Genomic DNA, 14,157 nt, shown 5'->3' with positions numbered 1-14,157 from the left:
TTGACCGAGTTGTTTCAGTTTCTTAAGCTTTTGCAGCATGACCAGGAAGTTTTAATAATGGTCTTTTCCGTCCATTGCATGAAGCGATGCAGTTCAGCTTCATGATAAAAGAGATAGAGCTCATATATACATAGAGGGAGAGAGGGGAGAGAGGTGTGTTATGTTTGGATACCAGGGGAGATTGGCTTTATGAGTGATTGCTGCAAAGACAACAAACGGATTAGGACTAAAGTCTTTGCTCCTCAACCTGAATGTCTCATCCACTTCCTTTTGTATAAAGTGCTGCAATACTTGAATGTCTTTATATATTCTATAACACACAGAGAGACCGCTGTACTCACGGTGAAAATGGCAGATAAATGGATGTAAACGAACTGCCTACAAACACACAATGAGTTTATTTTACTCGGAGTATCCTGGAAAAACCTCCATTCAATATGTCTATAGTCCAATGCATTGTTTCAAGCTAGAAACCATTTCAAACTGAGGTATACAAAACTCTGTCTGTCACAGTTTTTCCTGCCTGTGTCTTCAAGCAGTGGGTATAGAGCAGGTATAGAAGGTTAAAGGGTAAATGATGTTGACATTATGCTTGACATACAAGATACATATAAAAAACCCAGGCTTGACACGTTTCTTAAGGTGTGCAAAGGACGTACAAGTTTCCAAAAACATGAGCTAGTTTGGATCAAGCACGGATGACGAAACAAAGTCAATTATTATTTTTTTTTTTTTTTGCCTTATAGGACATTCAACCTTTAACAGGAAGAAAAAAGTTTAAAATAACTTTATAGGGTGTGAGACATCATTTTTACTGTAATTGGCTGGTGTGAATGGTCTCACATTGGGCTGTAATAGCTCTGTGTCAGATTTCTGATTTTGTCGCACAGTCCAAGAAGAAATGATTGAATGAAGGTTAACTGTAGTCTCTGTATCTAATCTGTTAAAGACAATTTGAATAGCGTAAAATCTGATTTGTTTAAAAGTCCCAAGTCTAATATGTCTCTGACATTTTGCAATACGACTGCACAAAAAAAAATCTGAATTGTACATTAAGACCTGCTGTCTGAGAGTAGCTTCATTTGCCTGTAGGAGCTGTTGTATAAGACCGATTGCTCGTGAGTCGTGACTCCTTCAGCAGGTTGACCAGGACACTTTGAAACTTCCCTTGGTACATGGTTCCACATGTTGGTGGAAAAACAAAGGTTGTTGACAGTAAACAATGTGACTGCTTCATATAACAAGCTGTTATATTTTACATCGCCAAGTTAGAGTGACTATGATCATCTAAGATGATAACTGTTACACATCCTGAAATGTTTTGGTGTTCCAGTGACTTAGTCTTACTTCTTTCTTAAGTCTGAAGAACATGTCAGAAAGCCTACTTTGTACAAAATGAGATCAATTGTACCCTCTTCTCGTAAATGCTTTTATTGTTTATTTTCTTCCCAGCAGACCTATTTTGTATTTATCTATATCTGTTGGCTGTTTATTCCTATAATTCCCTACCAAAGATCATTAACCATGATCGTTGCTCTCATCATTGACTGAAACCAGGTGGAAGCTGAAGGCAGATCTTTTGCTCCCTAACTTTCATATACACATGCACTGCAGTTTACATCAGGTCAGTGGTTGTCTTTTATAAAGCTAAAACAATAATTGCAATTTTATAATCCACATTTTTGTGTGGATTATTGTGCATTGGTATGTTGAACTTTTCTCGTGCATACATAAAGATATAAGCAACAATATTCCATTAATGTATTCATTCATTCATACAGTAGCATGTTGATTTCTGCACTTTTTGTGGTTGCAGTTTTTTTTTACTGAGTCACGGTTTACACGTACACCTACAAACTTGAAGGAAGGGTGATCATTAGTTTTTGACTTTCACACCACCTCATGTCTGCAGACAGAGTCCAGTTACTTATTCACTAATTGCTCCCATGCATACATGTGGTAAACATCTTCAAAAACACATTTATGCCCTCCTAGGGCAAAAGGTACGCGTATGTGCACAGTTTTAGTTCTGTGGCGGCAAACCTCGGAAAAAGAAAAAAAAAACAAGCTTGCATAGGATGCCAACAAGCAGCACTAACAATAACAACAGCAGGGAAAACAAATGTGAACTTGTAATAAAACACAGTCCTAAAACTGAATTAACAGTTTGGGCACGTACAGCACAGGAAATAACTTCCTTTTTTTTTTTTTTTTTGTTCTCACTGAGCCAAGGAAGCAGAAGCACTAATAATGCTGCGGTGATTTAAGGCAGGGAGACGGTTAACACTCAAGCAATCAGTTCAGATGTGCATGAACAAGTATTATAATCAGTCAGAGTTAGAATAAAATGAAATATAGCAGTTAACAGAAAGCTGTTACAAAATACAACTCTGACTTCTTCAGGCTGGCTTGTTGGGATATAGTAGGAGAACTTGGCTTTTGAGAAAAAGCCTGAAGCTCCTGCGTTATCGCTTATTTAGTTTTTCATTTATCTTACGGATTTGGAGTGAGTCCTGAACTTGACGAGGACCACTTCTGGCAGGGGCTTTAAATGAAGCCATGAATTGAGAAAGACAAGCAACTGTTGCTGATGATCCCTCTGTGGCTCCTCTCTTCACTCTGCTACATTTCTCTTGTGTTTGGCTTGGATGTGAAGCTAATTCATTTAATACTTGTGGGACAGCTAAACATTTAAAGCTCCAATTTAAAAGAATAAAGAGCCCACATTGTTTGGTTATGATGAGCATGTGTGTTAGCTTTTTGTGGTCTGAATATTAAAGAAGAAAAAAAAAAACAACAGCTTGTGAAAATAAACATGGCTTTGGCCTGTACAAATCACGGATTAATTTTGTGTTTGGACTGCATCGCTCTTCAGGTTTAAGGGATTTTTCCGTTTGAGAGAGCGTAAGGAAATGACAGCTTGTCATCGATTAGTGTGTTGACTTGTGGAAATAGAGCTTTTGCATGTGTGTGCAGAATATGGCTACTCCCATATGTGCACATTTAATGTATAAAGAAACACACTATATTTAGGTTTACCCAAGAAAAGCTTCTGTTGACATATATTCAATAGTAAAGCAACTTAAGAGCCGTTTTCATGTAGGAACCACTACACAGAAAAAACTAAAAGTGTGAAACCTTTTAAATTCATATGTATTGCATTATGCAATTCATAACTTAAAAAGGCTACAAGTTTTCATAATATTATTAAAAGCTGGGGATGGAGTTAAAATGCAGTTTACGTGATAAATTAAACATCATTATTATATTTGTTTTATTGGGTTTGTATGAGGGTGGGTGGGGATCTCAATGGTTTTCAGGACCTACCATGCACTTGTTTGGTTTCTCTCCAGAGTGGACCCTCATGTGAATGAGCAGCTTGTAGCGGGCATTAAAAGGCTTGTAGCGACGTATGCAGCCGGCCCAAAAACAGGTGAAGTCCTCACCCTTCCGTTGGTCAATATGAACTTTCTCGATATGTCTCACAAGCTCCTCCTGCTGCTCATAAGCAGCGCTGCAGTCGATCCAGCGACACACCTGCTTATCCACCAGTGCTCCTCCTTCGACTTCTTCCCGATCTGTGGCTGAATGGGGCCCTGGAGGGCCTCCTAAGTTTATTTTCAGTCCCTGGGAAGAGGGTGGGGTTGCTGGTTGGTTCTTTTGATGTAGCGGGCCCCCTGGACTGGGCCCCACGTACTGGTGCAAGTGGTAAGGTGGAGGCATGGCAGGTCGAGGCAGGTGGTGTGCGTGACGAAGGTGCCCGCTGCGACCACTGATGTGATGGTGATGAAAGTGGTGCTGAAAGAGTTCGTCCTCACTCGGAGGGAAGTCATCCAGGGGTTCCTGCTTAAGAGCAGTCCCACATCTTTGGCCTTCGTCCAGGAGAACCGCACTTTCAAGACCCGAGTTCAGCATCCCAGACATGAGGGCCCCGCTCATTAGGAGTGCCAACCCGTCCGAACCTCCAACTCCTCCCTCCACAGATCTTCCCGCCCTACGCCCCCGCAGCATGAAGCCTGGCTCCTCACACAGCCCCAGGCTCTGCTCCGGCTCCAGTAATGACGCTGATGAAGAGGACGAGGAGGAGGAGGAAAGGGACAACAAACAGGTGGCAGGTGAGGACAGCTGACAGCTCTCTGGCAATGTGGCCTGCTGGGGGCTGCTGTGAGGTGGGGGCCTTTGCAGGGCTTCCCGTGAGCAGGAGTTAGAGGGTGGGGAGGTTGAAGAGGAGGAGGAAGAGGAGGAGAAGCCGGCACTGCTGATGTGGCTGGGCGACAAGTTAGCGTGGAACCCGTTGACGCAGGCCACCATCGACATCGGGGAGGAAGAGCAGATGATTGCAGTAATATTGATTTCCTCAGGACCAACGCCAGTAGCTGATGGGGAGACTGTGGCGGCGACGCTGCTGGTGCCAGCAGTGGTGGCCGACTGCGAGGACAAGGACGGGCAGCGTCTCTTCAGACTGCTAGCACCGGGTATCCGTGCTGAATGACGGGAGTCAGTTGGAGACAAAGCCAGCGGGGAGGAGCCATTTTCATTATTAAAAGGTTGCACTGCATCCCCTGACACAGTGCTGCCTACAGTCCTCACAGCGCATACGCCATTACTGCTGTTACTAGCATTCAAAGCTCCAACTAGCCCGTCTCCTGACCTCTCCAAAGTTTGCCCTCCTCTACAGGCACGGAACTGGGCCTGAGGTGCACCTTGGCTGACGGGAACATTATTGCTGGAGAGCTCGTAGCCCATTGAACTTTCCTGTTTGATTGGGTATGGGACGGAGGAGCAAGCTCCGTTGGCACCGCAGCTGAGGGTGGCTGAGGCTGCGGTCAGAGTACTTTGGAAGCCAGAGGAGGCTCTGTGAGGAAAGAACAGAAAGAGAATATGAGCATGATTAGCTTGGCAATAACTGTTGACAGATACGGGCCAGTTTGTCCTTCCCACTGGCAGTAACCGCTTTCAAGTATTTCCTTCTGTTCTTTATGTTTTCTTTCTAATGGTCACATCAAAAATAATTACAAAATGCCTTGAAAGATACAAAACCCACATTAAGGAGTTGTCATTAAAATGACAAGACTGGTTAGGCTGTTAATAGAGAACAATATGGCAATGTGGCACGCCACAGCTTGTAAACAGCTGACAAATGTTTTTATAGATAAATGAAACCAAATCTCCTTGTAGTGAGAGCATATGAATGGCTATTTAAGAGAGAGTGAGGGGGAGGGATGATAACAGCGACTGAGAGAGGCCACTGGCTACTGTGTCCATTTGACAGGCTTTGATGACACAAAGGGGTTAAACTCGAGCCAACGTTGAGGATAAATAAGGAGTCACCTGTTTTGGTGGCATAATTGTAGACTATGAAGGGTCACCGTTTACAATACTGTGTATTATGGTGGGAATCTTTGCCCTGCTGAATGGGAAAGTCAGGTCAGATTTCTCCATGCGTTGCTGTGATCTCCTACATAATCATTCCTGTCAGTTGGCTCATTATGGATTTTGTCCAAAGCCCCTGAGTGATGTGAGACGACTCTCTTTTCTCCTGGCTGTCTCATGAAGGTATCGTCTTTGTCCCTTCCCCTATGAGCACATTGGGGGGAAAAACAGAGCTAATGCCAGCTAGGACTGGAAGACTTTGTCATCGTTGTAGTTAATAAAGACTTGACCCCAAACCCCCACCCCCCTCCCCGGCTTTCCATTCAGGAGGCACCATTTCCTGTTGGGTCATCGTGAAAATATTGAAAGAACATATGAGAAAAAATGAACGTCTATCCAGGAGCACTTTTGGTCAGAGGATCAAGGATAAAAGGAAAGACGGGAGTAAGGGAAAGAAGAAGGCCAAATGCTACTGGAAATGTCTTTTGACTTGAGCAACAGCGGTTAGAGGCTGCACAACAGAAGAATCGCATTAGTAGAACATAAATGTTGAGCTTTGGACCCCTTCAGTGTTCTTTATGAGACGAGGCACAGCCTTCCTGCAGCATGTGTGCAACCGATTCACAATGGCAAAGTTAATAGAAAACACATTCTACCTGCTAAGTATTAGTCTTACTAGAACAGAAGTTTTAAAAACCTAAATGGGAAGCTGTACCAAAACAAGTCAGAGAAGAACAGCATACCTTGTGTCTCGGTGAGGGTTGCCCTGCAGGAGGAGGTCAGCTGAGGCCCTGCTGCACTCCAGGCTCTGGGTGTAGAGTCCTTCAGAATGACTCCCTGTGGATGGAGGCAAGCTCTGACCACATTGCATCAGGGTGTCCTCAGAATCACCCAGATCAGCATCAGTATCCTTCCCTGAGCAGTAGACACCATTCACTGGAAGAGATTCAGGGAGAAAGTAACCAACAAATCTTAATGTCACATGTCAACAGATACAACGCAGGATATTCCCTCTCTACTTTTAATCAAACCCTAAGGAGCAGCAGGCAGCCATGCCCACAGCGGTGGCCCACAACAGATTTAAACCTGCTTATTTTACCAGTAGGCCAAAACAGCCATCCATCCATGTGTGACCCTGAGAAAGGAGAAAGCTGGTGGTAAAATGGATGGATGGACAGAGATTAATTAATGTTGTCACCCGTTAACATACAAAACTACACAAAAACTGTAGCAGAGCATCCACAAATGTCCTACATGGAGAGTATTAGTGTCCTTGTCAGAAATTTTTATTCCTAATCAGATTAGTTTAATTTGAGAATCTGCCGATTTCAATACTTTCAATGTGAGCAGCACATTCTTGTCACTCTTGATTAAACGTTTAGACACTGCCATTATTATGATCAACAGGAGAATTAAGTCAGTACAACTTTTTCCTTATCATTGATCAATTCTTTTGTAAATGTCATCCAAAAAGGACCAAATTCATATCAAAAAGGGTTGATAAAGTGGTTGAATTGACGGAGGTTAGGTTCAGTAAGGTTGGGATTCCTTTCATTAACCAAATGTCATGTGGAACCAAATGTGTATACAGAAGCAATGGTTAACATTCTTACATGGAACAAAAGTATTGTAACCCATTAAAAAAAATATATTTTATATTTTATTTTGCTTTCATTGATTTAACATCAAAACAGATGTTCATGATTATTCATTGAAAGTAAAAAAGTAAAACAAAAGAGTAAAAAAAAAAATCAATCTAACAGTGAAATCATGTACAAAATGTGTTATTGTGGAAAGTGCGAGGACTTCATTACTCTGCCTACTTTAAATGCTAATGGCATGGATGTTAAAATGGAGCAAAATTGATTTCAGTAATAAATTACACAACCTTCCTGATAGTCAGAGCACAACATTTGGAAACAATTGTCATCAATGATGGAAAAAGATGTTAAAAACTGCTACCAACAGCCCAGGATTATTTTACTTGGTAATTTAAAGTGACTGTATATGAGTGGTTTATCTGGATCTTAAGAACACTTCTTCAGCTGAGGTGTCAGCACAGGACATTTAATGCATTGGATTTTCTGTAGCGCTTTTTAATAGACACTCAGAGCGCTTTACATCGATGTGCATTATTCTTTCACTCCACACACAGTGGTGGTAAGCTACTAATGTAGCCACAGCTGCCCTGGGGCAGAATGACAGAGGCGAGGCTGCCACAGTGCGCCATCGGATCCCTCCGACCACCACCTACACTCAGGTAACATGGGTAAAGTGCCTTGCCCAAGGATACAACGACAATGACTTGGTTAGAGCGGGGTTTGAACCCCCAACCTTTTGGTTATTAGGTCACCCCGACTCCATTTGTCCTCAAAACAGGAGCACATGGAGTTGACACAGGCAGGACCAGCAACACTGACTGTGCAACATGAACATGAACCTGAGAAACAGGGCTGCTTGTAATCAAAGCATCATGTTCTGTCTTCAAGTCATACTAACTGTGTTGTTTATCAATTCTTGGACTGTTTATACATTTTTTTGTTTTTGGATTCTTCTTTTCTCCTCGTTCACGCTGAGCATCCGAACAATTACTGTATACAAAACTGTTTCTGTATGAAAGTTTGAAGGCCCTGCTTAGGTGAAGCCAAATGTTTCCCTGCCTCAAGTCAGGAGTAATTCAAGCAGGATGGGCAGTAGTGGCAGGAATCAGGGTGGAGATAAATAGCACCATCAGAGATCTTTTAATAAGGCCATGGCTGTTCATGCACACACAGGCTGAACACAAAAACAACCAAATAAAAACACTGTCATCATAAAGTACTTAATAGATTGGCAGTTGATCAACAAGGCCCTTGAATGGATGCACATGCTGACTCTCACACACATGCAGTCATAGTTGGTTTTTTCAAACACAGATTCCACACCAGGCATACCAATAAAGTGAAATTACAAGACAATGCTCATTGCCCTCCTGCACATACCCAAGTGATGGTTTGCCAGGAAAAAGTCTTACATGTAAATTAGTTGAACATAAAGACAGAAAACAGATGAGCTGAAAACACCAGCTACTAATATGTTTCACTAGGAAGTTTGAAAACAAAACCACTGTCGTGCACCATAAAGTCATCGGACCACTGAAAGGAGTCAGTGTGGAAGACTCTAGTCGACATAGTAACTGCTGAGAATACAGCTCGAGTTTACTTTCTTTGGCTGAAGTGCCGTGTTTCTGTGTAATACAACTGTAAATCCATCGTACATCTAAAATACAACCACGTTATGCAGTCTATTTAAATATAAGCATACCAAGGAGGTAGACCAATGTGCTTAAGATCAGGGGTTCTAAACTGGTGTTACCCTGAGACCCACATTTTGTGACTGTTATTAAATTACGATGTAGCACAATCAAAAAAACACACACATCCCTTTGAAAGCAATGTGCTGGATCAAAAAAGCCAAAGATGCAATAAAAAAAAAGTCCTTGCAACTGCGTAGTTAGCTGCCAATTTTAATTTAACTTACACCAAAAAACGCGACGTTCCGGGCTGGACACCCTTCATCTGTACTGTACTGATGAAGGCGTCCAGCCCGGAACGTCACGTTTTTTGGTGTAAGTTAAATTAAAATTGGCAGCTAACTACGCAGTTGTGTTGGATCTTTTTCATTGCATATTAAATCACGACCCACTTTTTTAGAATTCAACCAACCAAATGTAGTTTTTCAAAAATAGCTGTTGAAAACACACATGTATATTCTTATTTTAAACATAAATCTATATATTTTCTTGTGCAACATGCCTGTCAAAAGAAAAGTTTATTTAAAAATAAAAGACAAGTCCAACATAAGTGACTTGAAGTATTTGTTTATTTTTGACCAGCTGTCAGCAACCCGCTTTTGGGTCCCGACCCACCAGTTTAGATTGTGTTTAAAAAGTTTCAAAAATTTTTAATGAATTAATTTTACTTTTTAGGTTTGTTTGTAATTTCAATTTTTTTACAGAAAAAAATAAATAAATTATCTCTGCTTCATTTTTTGTTTTTTGTTTTTAGTGAGGCTGATTTGCTAACCTGAGGTATGATTTGAACCATTTTTAGTGTAATAATCACTGAAATACATTTTGTTTGCTTCAGTGACTACAACTCGTTTTTAAAATACTTTCTAAGGACTAAAAATCCACCAAAATCTGTGAAAAGCACTTTTTTTTTTTCAAACCGTGTTTATACTAATGTCTGCTCACAGTTTCCTGGTACACAAACATTGTTGAATGCATACTCAAGGGATCTCCTATAAATCATGAGCTCTAAATCTCCTGTGCACAAAGCAGGGCTTTTGTTGAGTGCACCAGTTATTGTTTTTTATCCACTTGGCAGCAAAAGAAAGAAATTGCAATAGCATGTATTATTGGGCAAGATATGGAATATTGTGTAATAAATCTTTGTTTTACGTTGACTTCCATCATTATTTGTAGTTGCTGTGAAAACTAATGATTGATATTTGCAATCAATATGTGCTTTCTGTTACCGGGTAGATGAAAACAATGAAAACAGAACTGGTTTAAGGTTCCTTCTGTGTGGATACAGCTCATTGTTATGGCCTTAACAAGTGGGTGGTAACACTGATAAGCAGCATAATGAATAGTGTTGTAGTACTGTTAGGTTTTTCTCTACTTTCTCTACACAGATCTTTTAATTGAACAGATCCGAGGATAGATGACAAGAGTTGTATAATTTTAATGTGGTTTAATCTTGATACAGTTTTAACTAGAACTGCAAGCAGTTATAAAAGGGGGCCAAGCCGTCCCGCGTGACTCGGCCTCCAGGTTTTGCGGAGCCCATGAAAGTACTGGAGTCTGGAGTTTTGTATGTGCAAAGTTTGGTGCAGATGGAGCTTAAACACTAGGAGGAGTTCGAAAAAAGTAGGTTTTTGATGTGTAGTGACTTACAAAGAGAAATATGTCGTGGGAGTGGGCGTGGCTGATGTCAAAAGATGCGACTATTTGGGGAACACGTAGATAAAAAGTTTATGAAGATGTGATTTAAAATGTGAAAGTTACAGCCCAAAACGTGTTTGCACCCACTTGTTGATATGGGTGGTCTATATGCTCTTCTATATATACCCTGTACATTTCACAGTCCTCAACATAATACTTGAGCTGAAATAAACGTTTGTTGTTTATGTTGTAATAAGCCACTCCCACTTTGACCAATCACGATTCACTTCAAGATATGGCTTCAGGAGCGACCCAAGGTCATACCCACCAAATTTGGTAAAAATAGGTGATCACATTTAAGAGACATACATTTCCAATATTTGCAGTGCCCCCTAGTGGCCTACATTATTCGAATTTGCCTCATACACCCACAGTCACATGCCAACCAAGGATCTCAGATTTGAGTTGTTAGCATTTATTTTGACCGAGATATGCAACAGTTCGAGTTTTTATAGCTAGCTAGAAAACTTTACTCGTTAATAATTTGCGCATATTTTGACCGAACAAAATTCTTTCCGGAACTTTAGATCAGGTCCAACTGAAGACTCTACGTGCCAAGTTTCATGCTGATTGGACAAAACCCCAAGGAGTAGTTTGAAAAAGTACGGTTTCCAGTTTTCGCGATTTTGCTCCAACAAAAGTCGAGGCGGAAATGGGCGGGGCCTAGCCCAGGTGATTCAGTGCTATTCAGGGAATCTGTGAATATGAAGTTTTTGAATGTAATGCAACATACGGTGTGGGAGTTATAGGCCAAAACAAGGCCAAAAAGTGTGACCTTAATTATAGCGCCACCAGCTGGCGGACATATGCTGACATACGCGGTCCCCAGGCCCTGCAGGCTTGACCACCTAATTAAAATTCAGACAGGTGGCCGGAGAAGAAACCTATGTCTCTCTATGTCTGTGTCTTTCTGTTCTCTGTGTATCTCTATCGGCGTCTGTCTGTTCAAAAGTCATAGTTATCCTCTTGCTGTACCCCCCTCCTTCGTACCCAGCAGAGTCTGGTACAATTATGATTCAGCCAGATATCACAATGCAGTCTTGCTCCTCTGTGACCATGCAGTCATATGTACATTTCATAGAAAACATTGAAAAATACAGAAATAATATTTTGGTACTCAAGACTGGTCTTGACATTTTGTCTCGGACTCAAGGGCATTTTTACTCGATCTTGTTTCGTTTTCACACTGGCCAGACTCAGGATTTTCCCTCTCGAGATCAGTACTGGTCTGCAATTTCTCAACTTCATCATTGTGTTCATAAGGAGAAGCACTTGAAACTGTTCCTGATTAATTAATGTTGTAATTTGACTTCAAACATTTAGCATTAGCTCACTGATTGTTCTGCCTGCATGGAAATCTTTTTGAGTGTCTTATGTGTCAGACACCTGCAAAAACTCAGACAGTTCAGCTTATTTCTAGTTAGAAATACATCTGAACACTGACTTTAGGCCTTAATCACCTGACAAATAAAGATTATTTTCAAATCTCCTAAATATTTCTGGACTTATCATTGGCTTTTAAATACATACAAGGATTTTTTATTTTTTTTTAAATGCAAGAATTTAGTTTAACACATATGCGATTTTTGCATGTTGTGTTTTGAAAAAGTTGCAGACACCTTGTTTTTGTCTGTCAAATGTATTTAAAAGAAAACTACAATTGAAGAAAGAATGATATTTAACTGTATAATCTAGTCATGGCTTTTAATACTGATTTTTACGGTCTTGGTCTCGTCTTGATCTCAGTGCTTTCTGGTCTTGGACAAGTCTTAGTCTTGGATGGTGTGGAGAAAAAAGCAGACACAATTGTCCATTACCATGAATAAGATTTTGAATATTAAACAAAAATGTAAACAATGACTGTATATTTGTCAAGCATTGCTATTTGTTGTGTTTGGTAAATAACATAAATATGAAATATCTATCTTATAATATGTTTGTCAACTGCTTTACATGCAAATACTACCGAGCTTTACAGCTTAAGTCACACGTAAAGAGCACTTCCCAATATGAGGACAAAATAAGTTCCAACTCTAGCCTTCATGTTTAGTTCTACACCCCACCATTCGATCATAGAAACACCTTTTTCAAGTTTCCAGGAAGTTGAACTTCGAGTGTTAAATGGGTGTTAAAGGTCGTGATCCCTCGGCTGCTGAAAGTTTGTGCTCCAGTGATTTAGGGCTTTGCTGCATTACCAGAATCAGTCATGCTCTGGTTGGGGTTTCTTGGCACATGGTGACTTGGACGGAGCCCAAACACTAGATTCAGTTTATATTAAATGTGCCGTGGTAATGCGGTGTTGAATATTTCATTGGGTGTTAGGGCTGAGTTTGATCACAAGGTGGAGGAGAATGTGAGTGACAGGTAAGAGGGTGTTTGGTATTGCTGCCTATAACTGTTGCTCCTTCACTGAAACAGATTACCATCTATTCTCTTTGTCTCTCTATCCCATTTGTGAACATTCACTAAATACATGAGATCACTAACAATCTTCATACAACATAATAATCTCAAATGTATCCTGTGCTTCCTCTTATAATTCATGTGTATAAAAGATCCAGCTGTAAAATCCAGATGCACTAAAGCAGGCTAACCATCCAGATGTGATCTGACGTGCTGAGTGATGAATTCCATGTCATTTTGGAGGAAGGATATGCATGTGTTGAAGTGTTTTATCATTATTGTGGGCAACACCATGGACTTATGACATGATGGGAGGTGGCGAACCACAAAACTTTTACTAACAAACAGAACAGTTCCTCAAAAGAGTGTAAGAATACAAAAGAGATAAGTTAATCCTATAAAAGTTTATCTTAAATTTTACACAAACCTTAGACTTTTACATATTTTCTATAATCCAATTCATTAAAAGAATTAAAAATCAATGTTTATTGTATAAAAAGAGCACTCAGAGAGCGCAAACCTCCACCAAGCACCAAATCTCCTCATTGTCAGATATTGGCTGTTATCTGGATCAGTGATCCTGATCATGGTACCATGATCATTCACACTTTAAAGGCTTGGAATAAATTTCTATCTCCATTAATAACGCTATAGTCGGTCCAAATGTAACCCCATTTTTTTTTTAAATCGCGATAAAATGTTAATTTTGGATAAAACTGAGTGAGGTAATTGAACTCAACACGAGTGAGTCAAACTTCCTAAAAAATATGGACTGAGATATGAATTTTGATTCATTAAGTACATTTAATGTAATCTTGCTAACAAACAAACAAACAAATAAACATCTGTGCAAATATAAATATCCTTGGTGGAGGTTATAATATTTCATCACCATTGAAGAAAACGACTCAGGATCAAGTTGTTCAACTAGGAAAGACAAATTCATGAATACATGCTAAGATTTAGTTGTTGTTTTTTATCTTACATGCATGCATAAGGTCCACAAGGTGTTTAAATAAATGGCCATTGATTAAAATCAAATTCAGTTGCATGAAATTAATTTATTGTAATACAAACCAGAAACTAAAGGTAAAGATGAGTTTGCGGAGCTTACAGGTCAGATTACAGGTCAAAGTGGAGAAGTGACTCAAGCCACTGCAAATACGCACAAATGTCACCAAGACATTCATGTTTTGATGCTGTGGGAAGCCTGAGTACCTGAATATAAAAACTCCAAATAGAAAGGCTGAAAAAGCCAGAAAAATAAAACTATAACCAAACATGAAGGTCCCAAAGTGCATTCCAGGAAACAGACTCAAATGCTATGTTGTGAGGCTAACGTGCTAACGACAATACCACTGTACAGTGCAAAAGTCAGAGTACTGAGTTGCATT

The 14,157-nt window shown here is 40.2% G+C and overlaps 1 protein-coding gene across 2 annotated transcripts in view; it reads right to left on the bottom strand.

The window, feature by feature from the left end:
• The window catches only part of glis1b (GLIS family zinc finger 1b), a 94,691-nt gene that overhangs the window by 43,688 nt on the left and 36,846 nt on the right, over nt 1-14,157 (bottom strand). For both annotated transcript variants that reach the window (XM_028444551.1, XM_028444552.1), the window contains exons 3-4: nt 6,117-6,309; nt 3,328-4,855 (exon numbers count right to left, since the gene is read on the bottom strand). In XM_028444551.1, coding sequence (XP_028300352.1) covers nt 3,328-4,855; nt 6,117-6,309 — 1,721 coding nt within the window. The remainder of the gene's footprint in view (nt 1-3,327; nt 4,856-6,116; nt 6,310-14,157) is intronic.

Source organism: Gouania willdenowi, chromosome 4, assembly GCF_900634775.1.
Source record: "Gouania willdenowi chromosome 4, fGouWil2.1, whole genome shotgun sequence".
Taxonomy (NCBI): domain Eukaryota; kingdom Metazoa; phylum Chordata; class Actinopteri; order Blenniiformes; family Gobiesocidae; genus Gouania; species Gouania willdenowi.
Note: the sequence above shows the minus strand (reverse complement) of the source record. Positions and strands in the feature narration are given on the sequence as shown.